This window comes from Ictidomys tridecemlineatus, chromosome 1 (assembly GCF_052094955.1).
Source record: "Ictidomys tridecemlineatus isolate mIctTri1 chromosome 1, mIctTri1.hap1, whole genome shotgun sequence".
Lineage (NCBI taxonomy): Eukaryota > Metazoa > Chordata > Mammalia > Rodentia > Sciuridae > Ictidomys > Ictidomys tridecemlineatus.
Genome location: NC_135477.1, coordinates 244,762,571 through 244,788,198, shown reverse-complemented (window position 1 = coordinate 244,788,198; position 25,628 = coordinate 244,762,571). Strand labels below are relative to the sequence as shown.

Here is a 25,628-nt window from a genome sequence, read left to right as displayed (position 1 = left end):
AGGGGTGTGTTTGGGAGTAGTAAAGAGGAAAAGAAAGAAATGACATAGGACAGTGTTCCAGCTATAAGCCATGTAAGTGAGTCAATCTTGAACCCTGTAGCCATCTGATCATCCAGACAACACTACAGAAAGAAGAACCTTCCAATAAATCAATCTATATAATAATGAGAAATAATACATTGTTGTTTAAAGACACAAACTTTTGTAATGAATTTTACAGGTCAACTCAAATAAGTTTTTAATATAAATGTGTGCTGAATTGAATTCATTAAAATATTCTGTTAAATGCTTACCTTTGTGTTGGCCATGTCCACAATATACTGGTCTCCCTTTATACATTCCATTACTTCAAAACCATCTCTATCAATCACCTTGGCCTGTGAGCTTCCAGATACAACAAGAATCATGTCTCCTGTGTTACTGTACTGTAATGACTTGATCTGATGACTATGCAAAACAAAACAAAAAAATACTCTGGTGAGACACTGAGCATAATGTTTACACTTTCACTACACTAAGCACTGCCACAAGAAAAAGGCTATACAATTGTACAAATTGATAAGTCTACAAATCAGGAATAACAACCTCAAACAGACCCTCAACACACACTGGATATTAAGTTAGTTTCCCCTTCCCACTCTCCACAGCAATCTATTACAACCTTCTGGACTTACCTTACATTCAACCCAACCAATTGTCCTCTATCAGCTGTTGAATCATCTGCCTCTTTTCCAGAAGAAATAAATAATTACCTTGACTTCCTCCCATTAATGTTATATACTCATCTGTCCCTGAACTCCTCTCTTCCTACTCTTCAATTAAAGTGGTAAAAATTAAACTCTTCCAGCCCAAGAAAAATTATACCAACTATATCCTGGATCCCAGCCTACCCAGTCTCCATGCTGGAGAACTATTTAGCAGTTCCATATACAGTTAAACATGCATCTATCCTATGACCCACTAGGTCTATTTCTAGGTATATTCATAACTCACAAAAAGGCTTATACAAGAAAAAAATTTCAAAGCAGTCTTATTATAGCTCAAAACTGGAAACAATATCCAATTTGTATATTTTATACATTGTGTATGTAATTTATACATATGGCATATTCAGGCAATGAAAATACATGCTATGACACAGATGAATCTCAAATATTTAATTGAATGAAATAAAAATATACAAAATACATAATTCCAATTATATAAAGTCAAATAAAGGAAAGCACTATATCAATAAAAGCCAAAAAGTGCCAAGCATGGTGGCATACACCTTTAATCCCAGCTTCTTGGGGCGTTGAGATAGGATCACAAATTGTACGCCAGCAGGGGCAACTTAGCAAGACTCTATTTTAAAATAAAATAAAGAGGGCTAGGGATATAGATCAGAGGTAGAGTGCTCACCTAGCATGCATGAGGCCCTAGGTTCAATTCCCAGAAAGAGCGGGGGAAAATACTTCCCTTTATGAGAAAGAAGAACATGAATTGAAAAGGGGATCAAGAGAATTTTCTGGAATGATGAATATGTTCTTTCTCTTATTTTGAGTGGTGCAAATATCAAAACTTATCAAGCCAAGCCCTCAAGAATGATAAAATATTGCATTGAAAATATTTTTATTTAAAATTTTGAGTGTCCATTTGCAAAGTTTTAAAATATCCTGACAAATTGGGAAGAAAAGGGAATATTATTAATCTGATAGATTATCATTTAAAACAACTATAACAAAAATCTCCCTTAATGTTGACAGGTCAAAAGCTTGCCTTCCAATGACACCAGAAACAAAAGAAAAAGATTTATTTTCACTACTTCTATTCAACATATCAAAGGGGTCCTTGCCAGTGCAATATGACAAGAAAAATACCACTTGATTTATGACAAAAGTGATGAGAAAAACTCTTTTCAGCTAAATGATGTTAGAATAATTGAATAACTAGATAACTAAAATAAACAAATATTAGTCCCTATTTTATACCAAACACAAAAATCAATTTCAAATACAATGTATGCCTTCATTATTATTTTTAAAGGTAATATAATTAAACTTCTAGAAGATAAGATCAATGGCATTGGATTAAGGAAATATTTTCTTAAACACAGCACAAAAAAAAGGATTACAAATTTTAACTTCATCAAAAGTAGGAACTTACATTTCTGAAAAGATATTGAAATAACAAGTTACTGGTTGAGAGTGAAGATGTGCCTATTAGTCAAATGATAAAAGTCCTCAAATTCACAATGAAAATTAAAACAAAAAAACTCATAAAATCATAAAAAACAATAGAAAAAATCATAAAATAATTCATAAAAAAACCCTAAATAAGTCCAAAAAATTAAAAACTCATAAAAAGACTCATAAAATGGTAAAAAAAAAACAATAGAAAAACTGGTCAAAATATTTAAATATTGAACAAAGACTATCCAAATAGCTTTTCATATTATAAAAACTTGCCTAATCCAATTTTTCATCAGGAAAACTCAAAATAAGAATAGAATGAGATACCACTATGTACCCACCAAAAGGACTAAAATTTAGAAAGTTTTAACAATACAAAGTGTTAGCAAGAATATAGGTTAACTTTTGTTGATTATGGGCAGGAGAGTAAACTACTATAATCACTTTCAAAATCTGTTAGAAAGCACCTACTAAAGCAGAATACATGCACAACCTATGACCTAGCACTTCCCTATAAATATATACTAGTAGAAATGCAAATATATGTTCCAAAAGATATAAAGGAGAGTATTCACAACAAAACTAGTCACAGTAGCACTAAACTGGAAACAATTCAAAAGTCAGCAGAAAATAGTAAGTAGATGTATATTTATAGAGTGGAACACAGTGTAGCAATTAAAATAAAAACAAATTTATGCCATATACAATATGGATAAATATTACATATATAATCAAGTTAAAGAAGTCAGACAAGAATGGGCTGCATTTCTCCATTTTAAGTAACATTCAAACGCAAACTAAAGTAATCTATAGCTGTGTTAAGGAGTCAGGATAAACAAGGCAGAAGTATTATCTGGGAAATAAGTGTCTGCTGCTGATATAAACCATGTGTTTGAACTGAGCAGCAATTATAGGGATGTGTTCATTTTCTGATTAGTCATCAAGCTATGACATTAGATCAATATATTTTCTAAATGTCATGTTTTAACTTTAAAAATATAAAAAGGAGAGACATCTGAGGCAATTTTACCTTAAGGCCCTCAATCCAACAGAAAGGACATCCAATGAGGAAACTTTCATATTTTTCAGTACAATTTAATCCTCAAGACTAGAAAGTTCTCAAGGTAAACTAAGAAAGTAAAGTACATGTAATACGTTTTATGGCTTAAAATTTTTTGATGCTCAAATATGAATAATTATTTTTAAGAAATATGTGAAAAATTCTACCTATTACTAAATTAATCTGGGATTTTATACTATACAAGGTAAAATTTTATTCATTGAAGAATATTTAACCAGAAACATTCAAGCAGAACAATGTATACTATCAAACAGAAAACATAACGTGGCCAAATATTCATAAGCACCAAAAGACCAGAAATAAAAGTCTATTAGTATTGAGGTTATGGCTCTGTCAGGGAACAAACCACAGAGGAAAAGTTAATTTACCATAGAGATCACTTATTTACTCAGGGGTTGAAGATCAAATGAGATCACCAGGAATAAGGAATAATCCAAAGAGCTGCTCAACCCAACCTCACAAAGAACTCTTCCTCATTCAGCAATTTTAGTAATATAACAACTGCTCTGATGACCCAAAGAGTAACTCCAGCAATTACCCTTTAGTAGCTACTGCTCCCAACTCCGCTTTACCATTATACATCTCAAATATTCTGCCTCTGCTTCCACTGCTTCTGTTACTTCCAGTTAATTCCCTCTGTTCCTCCCACTCTGTTTATTTAAATTTTCTGCTGCTTCATAGTTTTAATTCCAGAGTTACTCATACTTTTTCTGTTTTTCCTCTTTGTACATATTTGCTTTGCTCAGACTGCTGTCTGCTTCTTTACCAATTATTACACATTCAAAGTCGCAAAGAAAGAGAATACGGAAGACATGGTGAATCATTAGACTGTATAGAGTCACAACTATTACACTTTTTCAAAAGCCCACGGCCAGCCTATCAGTAGGACCCTTTAGGGACACATTAACTTATTACTCTCCCAGCCATGATCATAATATAAATTAGCTTTATGTTCAGACCTGGGTCCCAGAGCCAAGATATCTCAATAAGCATATGAAAATATTCAAAAGTGTAAAAAAATCAGAAATCTAAAATACTGTGTCCCAGGAATTTCAGATAAGGAATATTCAACCTGTAGTTAGTCCTATTCAATGAAGTAGGAGTATGTATAGTTTGAAGTAAAATATATTGTGGGGGTAAGGGTTAAGGCAAAATCTACCCTCAGAGGCCAAAAAAAAAAAAAGTTATTGCATTGTATGTTCACGAAAGTAGCACATTTCATTTCCTGCAAGAACTGTTCCTTTGTATTCATAATTGGCTACTTGGGGCAAGAGGCCTAGCTTTCAACCTATCTCAGTTTTTAATTTGCCTTAATAATTTCTAGCTTTTTATTTAAAGTAAGATACTTACAACTTTTTCTTTTACTTGAACATTTATTAATTGGCCTAATTTCAATATTGCAATGCCTCAGAGAACAGGGAAGCCTCAGTAGAAGAGCCAGTTGGTAGAGCAATACGAACACTTTTATCTACCAGGTTTATTGTCTTATACAGTCATTTTTCTTAGAGCACTCAAACAAATATAATTGTAATATCAAAGGCCATTGATCACAGATCACTACAACAAATAAGAATAAAAATGGAAATGTTTGAAGCATTTCAAGAATTACTAAAATGTGACATACATGAAGTGAGCACAGGCTGCTGAAAAAAGGTGCCAACAGACTTCCTCAACATAGGGTCACCTCAAACCTTCAATATGTAAAAAAAAAAACAAAAACACAGTATCTGTGCAGTGTAATAAGCAAAGCACAATAAACTACAACCATAAAGTACACAGCCTTCAGGCATTTTGTTATGGCAATAGAGAATAGACAAATGTAACAACTATTTAAGTTTATTTAAATTTACATAGCCACATGTGGCCAATGCCTGGTATATTGAATAGTAGAGTGATATCTTTAGACAATGTAAAATAAATATAAAGTAGTTTCATCAACAGAAGATACTTACTGGTTCAGTGTATTTATATATGAAACATAGGAAAGTTATATCAGATTAATTCCACTGTCTTTCCTACTTCCATCCCCCCTAACTTTCCTATGTTTATATATGAATACATGAGGCATAACTCCACATCATGTACAATCACAAGAATTAAATCCTAATTAGAATAAATTATACTCTATGTATGTATAATTATCAAAATACACTCTACTGGTTGGGTGCGGTGGTGCACGCATGAAATCTGAGCAGCTAGGAAGGCTGACGCAGAAAGATCACTGAGTTCAAAGCCAGCTTTCAGCAACAGAGAGGTCCTCAGCAACTCAGTGAGACCCTGTCTTACATAATATACAAAACAGGGATGGGGATGTGGTTCAGTAGTTGAGTGCCCTGAGTTCAATCCCCAATACCACCTCCCCCCCCCCGAAAAAAAAAGAAAACCTCTACTGTCTAAAAAAAACCAAATTTTTTTTTAAAAAATCCTTACTACCTCACAATATACATGAAAAGTGAAATATTAAGTAAAACAAAAGAAAGTCTAATGAAATCCATAAAAAATTCATTTGGGCAATGATGCTACCTACCAGTGTTCTTATTCTTTCTTTTCTTTCTCTCTCTTTCTCTCTCTCTCTCATATCCCTCTCCCTCCCCACCATAGTGATAGGGCCAAGTGACCATGGATTGAAAACTCTGATACCCTGAGCCAATATAAACCTTTCTTCATTTTAAGTTGACTTTCCTATCACAGAATAAAATGCTAACATATTTAACACAAAAAGCCAAAGAATTCTGGTGAGGAATCAACAGAATAATCAAGCCCCAAATATAAAATTCTCCCCACAAAAATAAAAAAGACATATTTTAAAGCTGTCATCATAACTTTCTTTGTAAATGTTGGTCTTAGCAAAAATTAAAAATCAGGGGCCAGATACAGTGGCACATGCCTGTAATCCCAGCGGCTTAAGAAGCTAAGGCAAGAGAATTGGAAATTCAAAGCCAGCCTGAGCAACTTATGGAGTCCCTAAGCAATTCAAGGAGACCCTGTCTCTAAATAAAATATAAAAAATGGTTGGAGAAGGGTTAGGGTGTAGCTCAGTGGTAGAGCACTCGCCTAGCATGTGCAAGGCCTTGGGTTCGATCCTCAGCACCACATATATGTAAATTAAATAAAGGTATTTGTGTCCAACTACACCTAAAAAATAAATATTAAAAAAATTTTTAAAAAGAAAGGGTTGGAGATGTGGCTCAGTGATTAAGCACCACTGGGTTCAATGCCCCACACTGCAAAAAAAATAATAATTAAAAATTAGTTAAGTTTGTTTATACTAATAATAAACCAATCTCAAAATAAAGTAAGAATAATTTTAACAAAATTTTAAGTGAATTTATTTGCATTTACTTTCTAAATTCTTAATTCCTAAGCTGAGTAATCAATAGATTTTTTTAAAATTATTAACTGGTGACAATTTTTTCTGTTAGAAACAGAACATATAGAGAAAACTAAAATTCATGTTTATCTGATCAGACCCCAATAAAATTATTCTTCCTGGCTGGTTCCAAAATTCAAATCAGATACTAATCAATTAAACCATTTTTCTGCACAGCCACCACTAGTATAAACAGCTAACCCAAATATATACTGACCACTGAAAATACAGTTAGTAGCTTTTGAAATATTTATTCTTCAAAAAAGCCATTCTTGAGGTTGGGATTATGGCTCAGTGGTAGAGTGCTTGCCTAGCATTGTAAGGCACTGGTTTCAATCCTCAGCACCATATACAAATAAATAAATTAAATAAAGCTATGTGTCCATCTATAACTAAAAAAAAATTAAAGTCATTCTTAAGGGATGGGGTTGTGGCTCTACTAGAATACTTGCCTAGCATGTGAGGCACTGGGTTCAGTTCTCAGCATCTCATATAAATAAATAAAGTCCACTGATGACTAAAAAACAAAAAGCAATTCTTAAGGTAATGATTCAAAGTACTGGTTTCAATGGCAAAGACAATTCAAAGAAAGATTAGAGTGGGCTCCAAGATTAGAATGTTTGTACAAGGCACTTCACTATAAGGACTAAGATCAGCATGTCAAGGCACACAAGGATCTGAAGTTTCAAACCAGATGCCCAGGAGAAAGGAACCTAGAAAAGCAAATGTTTGAGTTATATGCCCAGGATTTCCAAAAAAGAAAAGCTCCTGTGGCTTCATGGCATCCTTTCTAAATACTGGGAAAGAATAAGGTCCTTAGCAAAATTCTAACCAAGATTAAATGTACCATCTTAGGAAGTAACTTATTGGTGTTACATTTAAATTTGTCCAAAGATATAAAATTATATGTTTGACCAATTTTCCAATTGTCCATCTATTGTCTCTCAGCTCCAAATTCACTCATCACTACCTGCTCTACAAACATAGACTTTTTGGCCCTTTAAATATTTTTACTTTGCCAGTTGGCATGATGCTAATTTTATCAGTAGAAGGAGCTGCAAAGATGCTGTAGGAGGAAAGGGGTTCCCTTCCAGAGTCCAGTGTGCTTCTCTTGGCAAGCTTCTGTTTTGCACATGGCTTTTCTAGTATTCAGCTGCAGCACCATCAGGCTTCTGACGGGCACAGTATTCAGCAGGACCCAGTAGCTTCCCCAGACCTCACTCAGGCAGTGCTCTAGCAGACTCTGGTGATTATTGTTGGCAAATTCTGCCATCACCGCACCACAGCCATTTCCCTTCATTCTGTGAGCCACTGTCATGTCTTCTCAGAAAAGATCTGGATTTCAATCTCAGAGGCTCTTAAATGCCCCATCTCTACCCCAGAGGCAGGGGATGCTTCTTTTATCTGGTATACCCATATTATACAGAGTTCTCTTTAATTTTTACCAACTAATCCCTCATTACTCTAAACCTCCGATACAGGAATAATTATATTAAACTTCCTATTCAAATTACATGTGATTTATTCTATTCTTTTATCCTAATCAGACCCTGACTGACATATCAAACATCAGTTAATGAATCAGGGAACTGAGAAAATGAGAACCTTTTTGAGTCTGATTTAGTTACTTACATATAAACAAACACAGCAGATCTTTGATCATTAGAAAGTTCAAACTAGTCAAATAGGTCTTTAAAGTAAGAATGGAACAAATTGCTTAGTTCACGGGGCATATCATTGTGAATGGTACTCCTATTTGAGAAAGTATTCATTTCTTCACCAATAAGAGATTGAGTGCTATAAGTGATCACTGTTTTTTTCTGGTGGATATTTTTATTTTTAAAGGCAAATGAAAATCTAAAAAACAGGAAAATTTAAAAGAGGGAACAGAAACAGTCAGTGGTTCCACTTCTAATTTCAAATTGCTCTACAAAATTGTTCTATTCACACTTGAAGGGAAACCTAAAATCTCAGCAATCCCACACTAATAATCACTTTGTTTCTTAACTATTTAGGAAAACTTCTAATGGTTTCCCTTTCTCTCAGAGCCCTTCGTGTGCTCTCTACTCTACTTTGCCAACATTAAAATGAAATAGAAATGTTCAGCATCAAGCTCACCATTCCTGTCCCACTTCACTCTCAACTCTGCTAGCCACAGAGTTAAAAGGACAGGATTAAGAGTCATTAGACACAGTACTAGGAGAATTAAAGGGCTTGTTCAAGTGGTATAACATCTGCTCCTCAAATTCCTGCCTAAACAACTAAGATTCGGATCAAAGAGAAGAGAGAGAAAGCCAATCTGACAGTAAACTGGAGTCATGAGGAAGTGAATGTTCTCTCAGAGAATAACTCTGACACCAGAAGAAGGCTTAGTGACATTGCACAATTCTTTTCTGTGAAGTTATTCATGGGGAAAGGGGGAGTATTTGAGTGTAAGTGGAGGGGAGTGGGAAGGTGAAGATTGAGGATCCTTTTAAGTAGTTTTTGCTTGGCTAGCAAAACAAGCTGGGACATGCAAGACAGATAAACACAGCTGTCTGGGGATGTCACTTGGGGCTCAGGAGCCAAGGTGTCCTGCTGTAGTGAAAAGTGCACCGGAATGTGAGTCAGAAGTCCAGGGATCCAAATCCTTTCTCAGCTAACTGTTTGATGATGAGCAAGTCCTTCAACTTTACTAGACTTGGTCTCCTTTTTTATGGAAAATCAGTAAATGAGACTAAATGGCAGCACTACACAAGTTGTTCCTGAGTCACAGAGTTCATGCTTGGTTGTATAACTTTGCTGAGTACTGGTTTCCTCCACTGAAAAAAAAAAGTAATTCTTAATTTATAGAACTGGAATAAGGGTTAAAATATATATTTTAAAAGGCACATAACACGTCCCTTAAAACAAGTAGTCACTATTGTTACCTCCAATAAGGGCGGGAAGCCTAAATTATTCAGTAGAGACATCATTTTTTCCAAATATTTTGGATCTGTAATTAACTGAATTCATGGATAAAGAACCTGCAGAAATTGGAGAATTAACAGTATTTGATCAAACAGTCTGTTCCTTTCAAGGAGAGTGTGTGTGGGTGTGGGTGGGTGAGTGTGTACATAATACATATATACATACACACACACACTCTTAGCACTCAGTAATCAGTACTATGAGAGAAAGAGAGAAAGAGGGAGGGAGAGAAAGATAACCCTAGAAAAACAAGAACAAATCTACAACTTTTGTTGTAGAAGACAGGATATATAATTAAAATCAGAGCTGAAATCAATGAAATTAAAATAAAAGAAACAATTGAAAAAATTGACAGAACAAAAGGTTAGTTCTTTGAAAAAATTAATAAAAGTGACAGATGCTTAGCCAGGCTAACAAGAGGAGACAAAAAATTCAAATTACTGAAATACATGATGAAAAAGTAAATATCACAATAGACACTACAGAAATACAGAAGTAAAAATTATTTTTGAAAACTTCTACTACAATAATATAGAAAATACAAAAGGCATTTACAAAGTTCTAGAGTCATATAATATGCCCAATTTATCAATTTCATGCAACAAAATTGAAGACACCATCAAAAGTCTACCAACCAAGAAAAGCCCAGGACCGACACTGCTACATGGATGTTCATAGCAGCACAATTCACAATAGCAAGACTATGGAACCAACCTAGATGCCCTTCAATAGACAAATGGATAAAAAAAAATGTGGCATTTATACACAATGGAGTATTACTCTGCATTAAAAAATGACAAAATCATAGAAGTTGCAGGGAAATGGATGGCATTAGAGCAGATTATGCTAAGTGAAGCTAGCCAATCCCTAAAAAACAAATGCCAAATGTCTTCTTTGATATAAGGAGAATAACTAAGAACAGAGTAGGGAGGAAGAGCATGAGAAGAAGATTAACATTAAACAGGGATGAGAGGTGGGAGGGAAAGGGAGAGAGAAGGGAAACTGCATGGAAATGGAAGGAGACCCTCAGAGTCATACAAAATTACATACAAGAGGAAGTGAGGAGAAAGGGAAAAAAAAACAAGGGGGAGAAATGAATTACAGTAGATGGGGTAGAGAGAGAAGAGGGGAGGGGAGGGGAGGGGAGGGGAGGGGAGGGGGGATAGTAGAGGATAGGAAAGGCAGCAGAATACAATAGACACTAGTATGGCAATATGTAAATCAGTGGATGTGTAACCAATGTGATTCTGCAATCTGTATATGGGGTAAAAATGGGAGTTCATAACCCACTTGAATCAAAATGTGAAATATGATATATCAAGAACTATGTAATGTTTTGAACAACCAACAATAAAAATTTAAAAAAAAAGAAAGAAAGAAAAGCCCAGGACCAGATGGATACATAGCCAAGTTCTACAAGACCTTTAAAGAAGTAGTAATACCAATACTCTCCAATTTCTTTCAGGAAATAGAAAAAAAGGCAGCACTTCCAAACTCACTCTATGAGGCCAATATCACCCTAATTCCAAAACCAGACAAAGACACATCAAAGAAAGAAAATTTTAGACCAATATCTCTAATGAAAATAGATGCAAAAATTCTCAATAAAATTCTGGCAAATCGAATACAAAAACATATCAAAAAGATTGTGGACCATGATCAAGTGGGATTCTTCCCAGAGATGCAAGGTTGGTTCAACATATGGAAATCAAAAAATTTAATTCATCACATCAACAGATAAAGAATCATATGATCATCATCATATGATCATTAAAGATAAGAATCATATGATCATCTCAATAGATGCAGAAAAAGCATTTGAGAAAATACAGCACCCCTTCATGTTCAAATACTAGAAAAATTAGGGATAACAGGAACATTTCTCAAAACCATAATGGCTATCTATGCTAAGCCCCAGGCCAACATCATTCTAAATGAAGAAAAATTCAAAGCACTCCCTCTAAAAACTGGAACAAGACAGGGATACCCTCTTTCACCACTTCGATTTAACATAGTTTTTGAAACACTGGCCAGAGCAATTAGACAGACAGAAGAAATTAAAGGGATACACATAGGAAAAGAAGAACTCAAATTGGCACTATTTGCTGATGACATGACTCTACACCTAGAAGACCTAAAAGTTCCACCAGAAAACTTCTAGAACTAGTTAATGAATTCAGCAAAGTAGCAGGATATAAAATCAACACCCATAAATCAAATGTATTTCTGTATATCAGTGACAAATCCTCTGAAAGGCAAATGAAAAAAACTACCTCCATTTACAATAACCTCAAAAAAAACTTGAGAATCAACAAAAGAGGTAAAAGATCTATGAAATGAAAATTATAGAACCTTAAAGAAAGAAATCAAAGAAGACCTTAGAAGATGGAGTTGCTCTTGGATAGGCAGAATTAATACTATCAAAATGACCATATTACCAAAAGCACTATACAGATTCAATGCAATTCCAATCAAAATCCCAATGACATTCCTCATAGAAATAGAAAAAGCATCATGAAATTCATCTGGAAAAATAAGAGACCCAGAATAGCCAAAATAATCCTTAGCAGGAAGAGTGAAGTGGGTGGCATCACTAAACCAGACCCTAAACTATACTACAGAGCAATTGTAACAAAAACAACATGGTATTGGCACCAAAAAAGACTGGTAGACCAATGGAAGAATAGAGAACACAGAGACTAACCCATAAAATTGTAATTATCTTTATTAGACAAAGGTGCCAAAAAACATGCATTAGAGAAAAGATAGCCTCTTCAACAAATGGTCCTGGGAAAACTGAAGATCCATATGCAATAAAATGAAATTAAACTCTCTCACCATGAAATTAAAATCTCTCACCATGCACAAAACTCAACTCAAAGTGGATCAAGGACCTAGGAATTAGATCAGAGACCCTGCATCTAATAGAAGAAAAAGTAGGCCCTAAATCAGGTGGAATTAGGCCCCAACTTCCTTAATAACACTCCTTTGGTGTAAGAATTAAAACCAAGAATCAATAAATGGGATGGATTCAAACTAAAAAGTTTCTTCTCAGCAAAAGAAACAATCTGTGAGTGAACAGAGAGCCTACATCCTGGGAGCAAATCTTTACCCCTCACACATCCGATACAGCACTAATCTAAGGTATATAAAGAACTCAAAAAGCTAAGCACTAAAAAAACAAATAACCCAGTCAATAAATGGGCCAAGGACCTGAACAGACACTTCTCAGAAAAGAATATACAATCAATCAACAAATTCATGCAAAAATGTTCATCATCGCTAGCAATTAGAGAAATGCAAATCAAAACTACTCTAAGATCTCATCTTACTCCAATCAGAATGGCAGCTATTATGAGGACAAACAACAGTAAGTGTTGGTGAGGATGTGGGGAAAAAGGTACACTCATACAACTGCAGGTGGAACTTCAAATTGGTGCAGCCAATTTAGAAAGCAGTATGGAGATTTCTTGGAAAAATTGGAATGGAACCACCATTTGACCCAGCTATCCCTCTTCTTGGTTTATAACCAAAGGACTTAAAAACAGCATACTGTAGGGACACAACCACATCAATGTTTATAGCAGCACAATTCACCATAGCTAAACTGTGGAACCAACCTAGATGCCCCTCAATAGATGAATGGGTAAAAAAAAAATGTGGCATATATACAAAATGGAATTTTACTAAGCAATAAAAGAGGATAAAAGCATGGCATTTGCAGGTAAATGGATGGAGTTAGAGAAGATAACGCTAAGTGAAGTTAGCCAATCCCAAAAAACCAAATGCCAAATGTTTTCTGATATAAGGAGGCTGACTCATAGGGCTAGGGAAGGCAAATCTGACAATATCAAAAATTTTAAACAGAAAAGGAAGAAGTCAAATTTGCACTGCTTGCAGATGATATTCTCCTATACTTAAGACAATCCAAAGATCACCACCTGAATATTTCTAATAAATACATTCAGCAAAGTAGCAAGTTACAAAATCAACATGCAAAAATTAACTGCTTTCCTACATACCAATACTGAATAGGCTAAAAAAGTAATCAGGAAAAAATTCCATTCACAACAGCCTCAAAAAAATTGAAATATCCAGGCATAAATCAAACCAAAAAGGTGAAAGCCCTTTACAATGCAAATGATTCAACATTAAAGAAATTTAAAAGACCCCCATGTTCATGTATAAGGAAATTTAATATTGCTTAAATGGCCATATCACCAAAAGCAATACACAGATTCAATGCAATCCCCATCACATGACATTCTTCGCAAAACTAAAAAAAAAAAAAAGAAGAAGTCCTAAAATTTGTTTGGAAGAATAAAAGACCCAAAACAGCCAAAGCAATTCTAAGAAGGAAAAAAAATGCTGGCAGCATCATAATACTAATTTTATGCCAGCATGGTACTAGCATAAAAACAGATACACAGAGCAATGAAATAAAAGTAGACAAAGAGAATCATCTGATCCTTGACAAATTGCAAAAAAATATATGCAGGAGTAAAAAACAGACTTTTTAACAAATGATGCTGACAAAACTTGATATCCATATGTAGAAGATAGAAAATAAATCCCTTTCTCTCACCCTGCACAAAAATCAATTCAAAATTGATTAAAGACCTGGGAATTAGAACTAAAACTCTGCAACTGCTAGGAGAAGACAAAAAACAGGGTCATCGTTCAACATTTCAACTTCCTCCATAGGACTCCTAAAGCTAAGGAATAACACAAAGAATTAATAAATGGGACAGATTCTGCACAGCTAAGGAAACAAAAGTATGAACAAGAGTCTATAGAGTGGGAGAAAATCATTTTCAGTTACTCTTTTGAAAAAGGATTAATATCCAGAAAATATAAATAACTCAAAATACTATGATAAAAACACACATGTGCAATAAACTATACATACACTTCTCAAAAGTAGAAGTACAAATAGCCAACAAATATATTAAAAATTTTCAACATCCCCAGCCATCAGGGAAATGCAAATCAAAACTATACTAAGATTTCCTTTCACTTCAATTAGAATGTCGGTCATCAAGAAAAAATAACAAATGCTAGCAAGGATGTAAGGAAAAAGGAACACATAGTATTGGTGGGATTGTGAATTAGTATAACCAATATGGAAAATCAGTATGTTCATTCCTCAAAGAACTAGAAATGGAACCACTATATGACCCAGCAACACTACTCCTTGGTATTTATCCATATTCAGCATACTATGGCAATATATGTATATCCATTTCTATGTCTATAGTAGCACAATTCACAATAGCCAAATTATGAAACACCTAGGTGTCTATCAACAGATGAATGGACAACGAAAATGTGGTTTATATACATAATCGAGACTTATAGTCACAAATAAGCACAAAGTTGTCAATTGCTGGAAAATGGATGGAACTTGAGAGCATTATGTTAAGCAAAATAAGTCAGACTCAGAAAGCAAAAGGTACTATATTTTCTCTCATATGTGGAAGTTAGAGATAAAAAAGTGGGGAAAGAAGGGAAGGGAATCTCATGAAAATAGACAGGAGACCAACAGAGTAAAAGAAGGGGGCTGGGAGTAGAAGGAGCTGAAGTAATGGAAATGAAATTGGACTAATTATGTTATGTGCATTTACCAATATGGAACAATCAATCCCAGTATTATTTACAATTATAATGCACCAATAAAAGAATATATAAAGGAAAAATAACTAAAGTCAGCATACTATAGCAATACATGTACACGCATGTTTATAGCACAGAATTCACAACAGCCAAATTATGAAACCAGCCTAAAATAGATAAAAAAAATATGTAATATATATACAAATGGAGTCTTATTCAGCATAAAGAATGAAATTATGTCATTTGCTGGAAAATGGATAGAACTTGAGAGCATTATATTAAGAGAAATAAGCCAGATTTGAAGAGTGAAGGGTCATATGTTTTTCTCTCATAGGTGGAAGTTAGAGAGCAGAAAGGAAGAAAATGTAGGAGCCCAGGAGAGGAAGGGTACCAGGTAGAGGGAGAAAGTGAAAAAAAAGGGAGGTCTTGGTGAATGAAATCAACCAAATTGTTATGTACATGTACAACTGTGTAACTACTGTGTATAATTATAATGTATTGATAAAAATGTATAATTATAAAGATCAATAAAAAAAATTTAACAGTGCACAATAGGTATTTCACTTCTTGCAATCTGCTTTTGAGAAACACTCAATTTACATATGTGACCAGTGAAGTACAAAAAAGCAGCCATAACTCCTATAGCTCATCAATGAAAGAATAACTAAACAATGCAAAGGTTCTCAAAGTATGACCCTCAGGCCAGGTGTATCAACAGCACTTGAGAAGTCTTGCAAATTGTCAGATAATACTCAGATCTAAAGATGTAGAAACTCTAAAGGTGGGGTCCTGTAGATAATATTTTGACAACTTCTCCAGATGGTTCTGATTTCAAAAATCACTGAACTAAGTTTTATATAGTATGCTGTGCAGCACTTAAAAAGTATGTATGTACTAATATTAAATAACACTAAGCAATATTAAGTGGGGAAAACATTTTGGAATAATAATCATCTGTTACCATTTTTTTAAAACAAATACAAAATACACCATTTTTTTGACAGGTACGTATATCTTTTGATGACAGCATGAAAAACAACTTCAAATACACATAATGAAACAGTGATGAAAACTGAGAAGCAGATTAAAATGAAGATGGTCAAGGGAAAGTTGTAGTTTTAATTTCTATATGAGAACATATTTAAGTATTGCTTGATTAGTTAACAGTTTTTAAAGATGGAAATAGAGTATACAGACATTTTACATTGGCCCGAGATAAGAAATTCATAACTTGAACTACCTTAAGTAATTAAAAATTATTAATATTATATAAAAATTGTATTCCATTTATAAAAGGTCTGTAAACTTAGGATTATGAATCTTGAACCTATATATCTAATTATGGGTCTACTATTGAAAAGCTGTAAGGAAACAAGGAAATTGAAAGGTAAGTGACTAGACTGGATTAGAGAAAACAGTACTGATTCTCACCAAATGGGACAATAGAAAACTAAAAACTAGAAATCTACAAATCTAGTACTAATGCTGGACAAAGGTCTAAAACAAATTATTCCAGAGATTTCAAAAATACCAAAAATGAAAATACATCAAAATCGAGCTATACATATCAATGTCTAACTGCCATATTCAACAGGTTATTAATTGAATGAGAATTTATTTTACATTCATCAAATTTTCAATTGGTATAAAACAAGGATTGATCTTTAATATGTTGAGTCCTAGAATCAGAAGCTGGAATAATGATCCAACAAAAAAAAAAGACAAAGAAATCAAATAAAAACATATAAATATATACAATGCACTACAACATTTTACTTTTTTATTTAAAAAGATGCATTCAAGGGCTGGGGTTGTGGCTCAGTGGTAGAATGCTCATCTAAAATGCATGAGGCACTGGGTTCAATCCTTAGCACCACATAAATGTAAAATAAAGATATTGTGTCCACCTAAAACTAAAAAATAAATATTAAAAAAAATGCATTCAAGTTTGTGGCTCTGTGGTGGTAGTTTTCCTGGTTTTGACTTTAAATGATATATTTTCAAGTTTAAAGGCAACATGTTACCCATGATAGTTTGTGCTGAATTTGGCCATTTAAAACACCACAGCTACTTGACCAAATGTATTTAAATTTTAACTATTTAAAATTAAATTTTTTTAAAAAATCATTTCATTGAAGTATTCAGTAGCCATGTGTGCAACTAGTGACTACCATAATGGATGGTAAGGATATAAAGTACTTTGTTCAACAATGGAGTATTATGCAGCACTAAAAAATGACAAAATCATAGAATTTGCAGGGAAATGGATGGCATTAGAGCAGATTATGCTAAGCGAAGCTAGCCAATCCTTAAAAAACAAATGCCAAATGTCTTCTTTGATATAAAGAGAGCAACTAAGAACAGAACAGGGAAGAAGAGCATGAGGAAAAGATTAATATTAAACAACGATGAGTGGGGGGAGAGAAAGGGAGAGAGAAGGGAAAGCATATGGAAATGGTAGGAGACCCTCAATGTTACACAAAATTACATATAAGAGGTTGTGAGGGGAAAGGGGGGGTAAACAAGGTAGAGAATTGAACAACAGCAGGGGAGGTAGAGAGGGAAGATGGGAGGAGAGGGGAGGGGGGATAGTAGGGGATAGGAAAGTTAGCAGAATACAACAGTCACTAATATGCCATTATGTAAAAATGAGAGTGTGTAACCCATGTGATTCTGCAATTTGTATTTGGGGTAAAAATGGGAGTTCATAACCCAATTGAGTCAAATGTATGAAAGATGATATATCATGAGCTTTGTAATGTTTTGAACAACCAATAAAAAATAAATAAATAAAGTACTTTGTTCAGCACAGGAAGTTCTACTGGATAGCAGTGCTGGGTAACTCAATATCAACGGATGACCAATAATATCAGTCAATGAAAAAAGCTCTTCTTTCAGAAGAATATCAGTAAATAAATGTACATGAAATTACAATTAGAACATCACCAATTTGCAACCTTTCATGAAATAACTGATTCAGGAATCATCAATATGATAAGCTAATTTAAGTGAAAGGATGAGAAGTTATCTGGATATTTACATAGTACCAAGTATTACTCCACAAAGTATTTGCCTAACTCAAGAACAAAAAATTCACTTTACAATGAAGGAATCAAATGTTATAAACTTAATCTAGGAATCAATCTTAATTTCTTGTCATTAATAATTGAACTACTTGGCGCTGGAGTCATGGCTCAGTGGTAGAGTGCTTTCCTAGCATGTGTGAGGCACTGGGTTCAATTCTCAATACCACATATAAATAAATAAAAAATAAAGGTCCATCAAAAACTAAAAAAAATTTTAAAAAAAACATATTGCAAAATATTTACTAGAGTTTTTAAATTAACAAGACAAGGTACAATTTTTAAAAAACAACAAAAGACAGAAAATGCCTTTAAAACATAGGTTAATAAAACTAAAGGAAGAAAATTTGGGGTACATTTTATTTGCATATGAATAATGATAGCAGTCTAAATGATAGCAGTACATAGTTATATTTTGGTAGAAATCATTAAAAATGAAATTCAGATGACAACAGCACTATCTCCAAATATTAAGTCAAACATGAAGATACTAAGTAAGCAAATCCATACCATTCACAGGGCTGAAGGGATCGAAATGCCTTAAAAGAAGCATCCATTCCAGCAAAGTCCCAAAATTTAACATCGTAGTCATATCCTCCAGTCACCAAACGGGCACCTGAGGGATCCAGACCCAAAGCAGAAACCTGTTAAGAACAACAAAAAAAAAAAACTAATTTGAACAAAACAACCTACAGTCAATTACAACCATCCCATCACCTTACCCCCTATCCTATAGGAACAGGAAGAACTGACCATCAATTTCTGTTACTTCTGGAAAGTGGAAATGGATAGCACCTTCTATATTATAACTTTTTTATTGTAAGTATTATTTCTTTTGAAATTAAAAAATAAGTTTTTTTAATTTAATCTAATTGACAGTCTTGTGCCCACTTATTAACAATGTACTCAGAATAGCTACTACTGCAATTGCATGATAGACTAAATAGTTTTAGTAAATAAAATTCTCAGAAATAATTCGGCTTTCTAAAGAATCCTGAGGTTCAAGATAATTTAAATACAACTGAATGAATACCACATGAATCTAAAATCACCAAAATGGGCTGAGGGAAATAGTTCAGTGGTTCAGCACTTGCCTACCATTCATGAGACCCTCAATTCAACCCCATCACTCTTAGCTAACTAAATAAACAAATAAAATCATCAAAATGAATAATGCCACAATGGGAGCTTCTAGAAATCTACTGAAGAAAGCAAGACAGTAGAAATTATCTTGTGCATATGGCTAAATGACTCAGTATATTCCTCTTAAGCATTGACCTTTTTATATATGTATTTTTTAGTTGTCAATGGATCTTTTTTCATTTATTTACATATAATGTAATATATATTTACATATAATATATTTACATATATTATATTTACATATAATGTAATATATATTTACATATAATATAATATATAATAAAATTATATTATATAAAATAATATAATTTTATTTACATATAATGATAAGGATCAAACCCAGGGCCTCACACATGGCGGCACACACTCTACCACTGAACCACAAATCCAGCCCCCTAAGCATTTACTTTTAAAGCTCAATTTATAACTTACTGTAATAGTACTTACATCAGTTCCATAAAATATTTGTTTCCCATGTGAATTTTTGTAGGTCAAATTCATATGTGAATACCCAATGCGTAACTCAATATTTTTGAGATATATTTAAGATTGTCAAAGCAAGAATTCCCTGGACCTACTGTTTTCTTAGAGGGAAAGAACTGTATAAAATATTTAATGTGATTACCATACATGTGAGGTAATGAAACTATCAAAAAGTTTTATATAAAAGAAACTTCTAAAAATGAGTCCTCCTAATAAATAGACTTGAAATCTAATTACTGTAACATAATTACCATAATTAAATAATGGCAAAATAAGTTAAACTCATTTCAATTACTACCTACAAACACTGATTCCAGATGCAAGGGAATTGTATATAAGTAATAACTTATTACATGTTAAAATTAGGTATGGACTCTAAAGGTATGTAGGAAAGCATACAAATGAGAAGTCTTTTTTATCAAAAATATAAGTAAATGAACACTAGTTTTTAAGAAATCTAAGAAATTACATCTGCTTCTGATAACAACAAAATCACTTGTTTCCAAGCTTAAATGATGTCCTTCTTCCCTCCTGGTATAATTAAAGAGGTGCTCTTTTCCCTGAGAAGGCTAAGTGCACCAAGAGTTCATCCCACTCAATAATTTGAAATTTCAAATTCATTTGTGGTTCCTCTATTCAATGCTTGTCCTGGCCTTCAGGAGTATAACCTCAGGGTTGGGCACGTAGCTCAGAGGTATAGCACTTGCCTGACATGAGTAAGGTCCTAGGTTCAGTCCCCAGAACCACAAAATAGAATGTCCGTCCTAGTACACGGCCTGGTACAAAACAGAAACTCTAGTAAATATTTGCTTACAAGAATGAAAGAAGACTAAGGACTGGGGTTGTAGCTCAGTTGGTAAAGTGTATGCCTTGCATGTATGAGGCACTGGGTTTGATCCTCAGCACCACACAAAAACAAATAAACAAATAAATGAACAAAGGTATCGTGTCTGCCTACAACTAAAAAAAAAAAATTAAAAAGGAAGAAGACTAAAAAATTTTTAGAATTTATGTAACACAAAAACAATGGAGTATAACCAATGAGATAAATTCCCCTCCACAAAGAATGAAAAGCAGAATAAATCTCAAAGTTAACTACTCTCCTAATGCAAAAGAAAGAGCAAATTTTATAACAAAATGACAAAATGTTTTCAATGCTAGAATTCTGAAGTATCAGGATCTCTGCAGTTCCTCATATATATATTACTCATGAATAAGACTAAAAACAGAGCTCAGAAGGACAGAGTACCTGTTAGAGAATACATGTCCTTTCACAGATCCACTAAACTAATTTTCAAACCATGTATCCCTAAGAGCGGAAGAACACAGGAAGTCTACTTAATTCTCAGGTGCATTTTAAACATATTAAAAGCAAACAGGAGCTCATATATAAATGCTAGTCTAAAACAGCAATTATTTATAGTAGAGTTGAAAAAAATATTATTTTAATTTACATTAAAAAATAAGAACCATTACTGAATTTTCTAGGTAATGGACTTGACTTTTTTTACCAAGAAATAAAATATTTTAAAGTACTTGTCTAATGTTTACTACATGAAATATCAAATCATGTTAAAATAAGTCTCATGTTCTAACCTAGAAGGAGTACAAACAGTACAGATTTGACCTTTACATTCAGAGAATTTTTATTACTCTCTGCTTTCAAAAAGCTTTAAATGCAAGTTCATAATTAAGCAATTAAATTGATTTTATAGCACATTAACTATATAAATATTTTAATGCTTAAACAGTTTTCCCTGTGATTATAAATTCTCTAGCAAAATATCTTAAATATTTTTTAAAATTTAAATGGTTATAAAACCAAAGCTCATGTCTTGCTCACATGGAAATGCTTAGTGAAAACAGAGAATGGAGCAGAGATGAGCCAACAGAAAGGTCACTTGGGCTGCCACCAACAATGCCACAGGGATGGAGCTACATAAGCCCACTGGAAAGAACATCATGATGCCATGTGCCCCAGATGCCAAACATGGAATTTCAAGACTTGTTTATCCAATTGAATGTTGGTCTTGCTTTGATCAATCCATTCTTTCTATGCCCCTAATTTTGTGAATGAAAATGTTTACTCAACCATTATATATTGAATACATGTAGATTGCTTTTAATTTTGCAGGAGCTTACAATTTGAGATTGCCTTGAGCCTGAGGGAAGACTTTGGATTTGAGCTTTGAGCAATCTTGGAACTACTAATACTATGGGGACTCTTGGAAATAGAGAAAATGTGTTTTGCATTGAGAGCTGGTTGTGAGCTTTTGAGGGCCAGTGGTGGAATGTTATAGTTTAGATGTGGTGTCCCTGCAAAGTTCACGTGTAAGACAATGCAAGAAGGTTTGTAGGAGAAATTATTGAGCTTTAGCATTAAACTAATCAGTGAAATAATCTCTGATGCAATTAACTGAGTGGTAACTGGAAGTAGGTGGTGCAGCTGGAGAAAGTGGTTCGTTGCAGATATGGCTATGGGGTATATATTTGGTATCTGGTGAGTGGAGTTTCTCTCTCTGCTTCCTCACCAATAAGTGAGCTGATTCCCTCTGCTACACTTTTCTGCCATAAAAGTTGGCCTTACATTGAGCCCTGAGGACAGGAACCAACCTTCTACGGACTAAGACTTCTAAAACTGTGAGCCCTCAAAAATACATTTCTTCCTAAATTGTATGGTTAGATCTTTTAGTTGCAGCAGCAAAATAGCTAAATAAAACAGTGAGGAAGTGGGGGAAAAGATACATTGATGATGGACTGCAAATTGGTGACCACTCTGGAAAGCATTATGGAGATTCCTCAAAACACTTGGAATGGAACTACCATTTGACCCAGTTATCCCACTCCTCTATTTATATCCAAAGGACTTAAAATCAGCACACAATTGTGAGGAGGCCACAATGATGTTCATAGTAGCTCAATTCACAATAGTGAAGCAATGGAACCAACCTAGGTACCCTTCAACAGATGAATGGATACAGAAAATGTGGTACATATACACAATGGAATATTACTCGGCCATAAAGAAGAATGAAATAATGGCATCTGCCAGTAAATGGGTGGAACTGGAGACTGTCATGCTAAGTGAAATAAGCCAATTCCAAAAAACCAAAGGCCAAATGTTCTGTCTCATGTGTAGATGCTGGCTCACAATAGGTGGAGATGAGGGTAAGAGGGGAATGCAGGTTCACCAGATTGGACACACCTCTCCACCAGAATTTATCAATCATCCATGATCCAGGGGACATCTTGGTACTGCAACACAATGGAGGCAAGGGAACCTGAAAGCCCTAATCCATGAGTTTGCAGCTAGGTCTGTGTGGGCTTGTCTGAGCCTAGCAATCCAACAGAAAGTCAGAAACTGTGAGCATTTCTCCCAAGGGAACACAGGTTAGAGAGGCTAGAGAGAGCTGGACTTTCTCCAGCTCTGTGAATCCTGAAGCTTGCGGGGAATGACAGGGCTGACTACAGTGGGTAGGAAGGTTGGAATGTCAAAGAAGGAGTTCAGAATATACAATGTAAAGGATGATGTAAGTAGTAAAATCAGAGATAAATTTCAGAAGGTATAATATCACTTCAATAAAGAGAGATTCTGAAAAGAAATCAAGCAGAAATCCTATAAATAAAGGAATCAATAAACCTAATTAAAAATTCAATGGAAAGCATCATCAACAGACTAGACCATTTGGAAGACAGAACCAGAGGCAATGAAGACAAAATACATAATACTGAAAATGAAGTTGACCATGCAGAGGTGGTAAGAAACCATGAACAGAACTTCCAAGAAATATGTGACAACACGACAAGACCAAATTTGAGGTTTATTACGATAGATGAAGGCACAGAGATACACAACAAAGGAATGCACAATATTTTCAATGAAATAATATCAGAAAATTTCCCAGACCTAAAGAATGAAATGGAAAATTAAACACAAGAGGCTTACAAGACCCCAAATGTACAAAATTACAACAGATCCACACCAAGGTACATTATAATGAAAATGCCTAGCATACAGAATAAGGATAGAATTTTAAAGGCTGCGAGAGAAATATATCAGATTATGTATATGGAAAAAACAATTCAGATCGCAGCTGATTTCTTAACCCAGAAAGCTAGTAGGTCCTGGAATAACATATACCAAGCTCTGAAAGAAAATGGATGCCAACCCAGAATTTTATATCCATCAAAATTAGGCTTTACGTTTGAAGATGAAATAAGAACCTTCCGTGATAAACAAAAGTTAAAAGAATTCACAACTAGAAAGCCAGCACTAGAGAACATTCTCAATAAAATATTCCACGAGGATAAAGTGAAAAAGAAAAAGTGAAAACCAGCAAAGGGAGGAACTCACTAAAGGAATAGTCAAAGAGGGAACTAAGTCAAATTAGTGCTTGCCTAGCATGTGCAAGGTGCTGGGATCGATTCTCAGCACCACATAAAAATAAAAGTACTGTGTCTAACTACAACTAAAAAATATTTTTTAAAAAAACAGAAATAAACCAACATTATATCTCAAAGCACTAGAGAAAGAAGAACAACCCAACACTAAAAGCAAAAGAAAGAAAATAATTAAAATCAGAGCCAAAATCAATGAAATTGAAACAAAAAAAAATCAACAACAAAAAATGTTGGCTCTTTGAAAAAATAAATAAAATTGACAAAGCCTTAGCCATGCTAATGAAGAGAGAAAATTCAAATCACTAAAATTGGTGATGAAGAGGAAATATGACAGACACTACTGAAATACAGAAGATAATCAGAAACAATTTTGAAAATTTATACTAAAATAAAATAGAAAATCTTTAAGACATCAACAAATTTCTAAAGATACATGACCTACTCAAACTGAATCAGGAGGACATACATGATTTTAAAAGACCAATTTCAAACAATAAAATAGAAGATAATATTAAAACCTACCAATCAGGCTGGGGTTGTGGCCCAGTGGAAGAGAGCTTGCCTAGCATGTGTGAGGTACTGGGTTCAATTCTCAGCACCGCATATCAATAAAGAAAATAAAGGTCCATTGACAACTAAATAAATATTTTTTTTAAAAAAGCCTACCAATCAAGAAAACCCCAGGACCGACAGATTCTCAGCCAAGTTCTACAAGACCTTCAAATAAGAATTAACACCAATAGTCCTCAAATTATTCCATGAAATAGAAAAGGAGAGAACCATTCCAAATTCCTTCTATGAAGCTAGAATCATCCCCGATACTAAAACCAGACAAAGACATCAAGGAAAAAAAAACTCAGACCAATATCCCTGATGAACATAGATGCAAAAATTCTCGAAATACTGCCAAACACATACAAAAACGTATTAAAAAGGATAGTCTACCACGAACAAGAGGGGTTCATCCCAGAGATGCAAGGTTGGTTCAACATATGGAAATCAAAAAAACATAATTCATCACATCAACAGACTTAAAGACAAGAATCATATATGATCATCTCAATAGATTAAAAAACATTTGAGAAAATACAACACCACTTCATGTTCAAAACACTAGAAAAATCCAGGAGAATAAAAACATACCTCAACATCGCCTCTAAAAACTGGAACAAGGCATGGATGCTCTCTTTCACCACTTTTATTCAACATCGTCCTTGAAACTCTAGCCAGAGCAATTAGATGGAAGAAAGAAATTTAAAAGATACAAATAGAAAAAGAAGAACTCATACTATCACTATTTGCCAATGACATGATTCTATATTTAGAAGATTCAA

General features: G+C 34.0%; 1 protein-coding gene across 3 annotated transcripts in view; it reads right to left on the bottom strand.

The window, feature by feature from the left end:
- The window catches only part of Wdr70 (WD repeat domain 70), a 279,175-nt gene that overhangs the window by 197,153 nt on the left and 56,394 nt on the right, over window positions 1-25,628 (bottom strand). For all 3 annotated transcript variants that reach the window (XR_013424157.1, XM_078017631.1, XM_005325626.4), the window contains exons 7-8: window positions 18,778-18,911; window positions 294-447 (exon numbers count right to left, since the gene is read on the bottom strand). Coding sequence is in view for 2 of the 3 variants with exons in the window: in XM_078017631.1 (XP_077873757.1) it covers window positions 294-447; window positions 18,778-18,911 (288 nt within the window). In the remaining variant the exon portion in view is untranslated. The remainder of the gene's footprint in view (window positions 1-293; window positions 448-18,777; window positions 18,912-25,628) is intronic.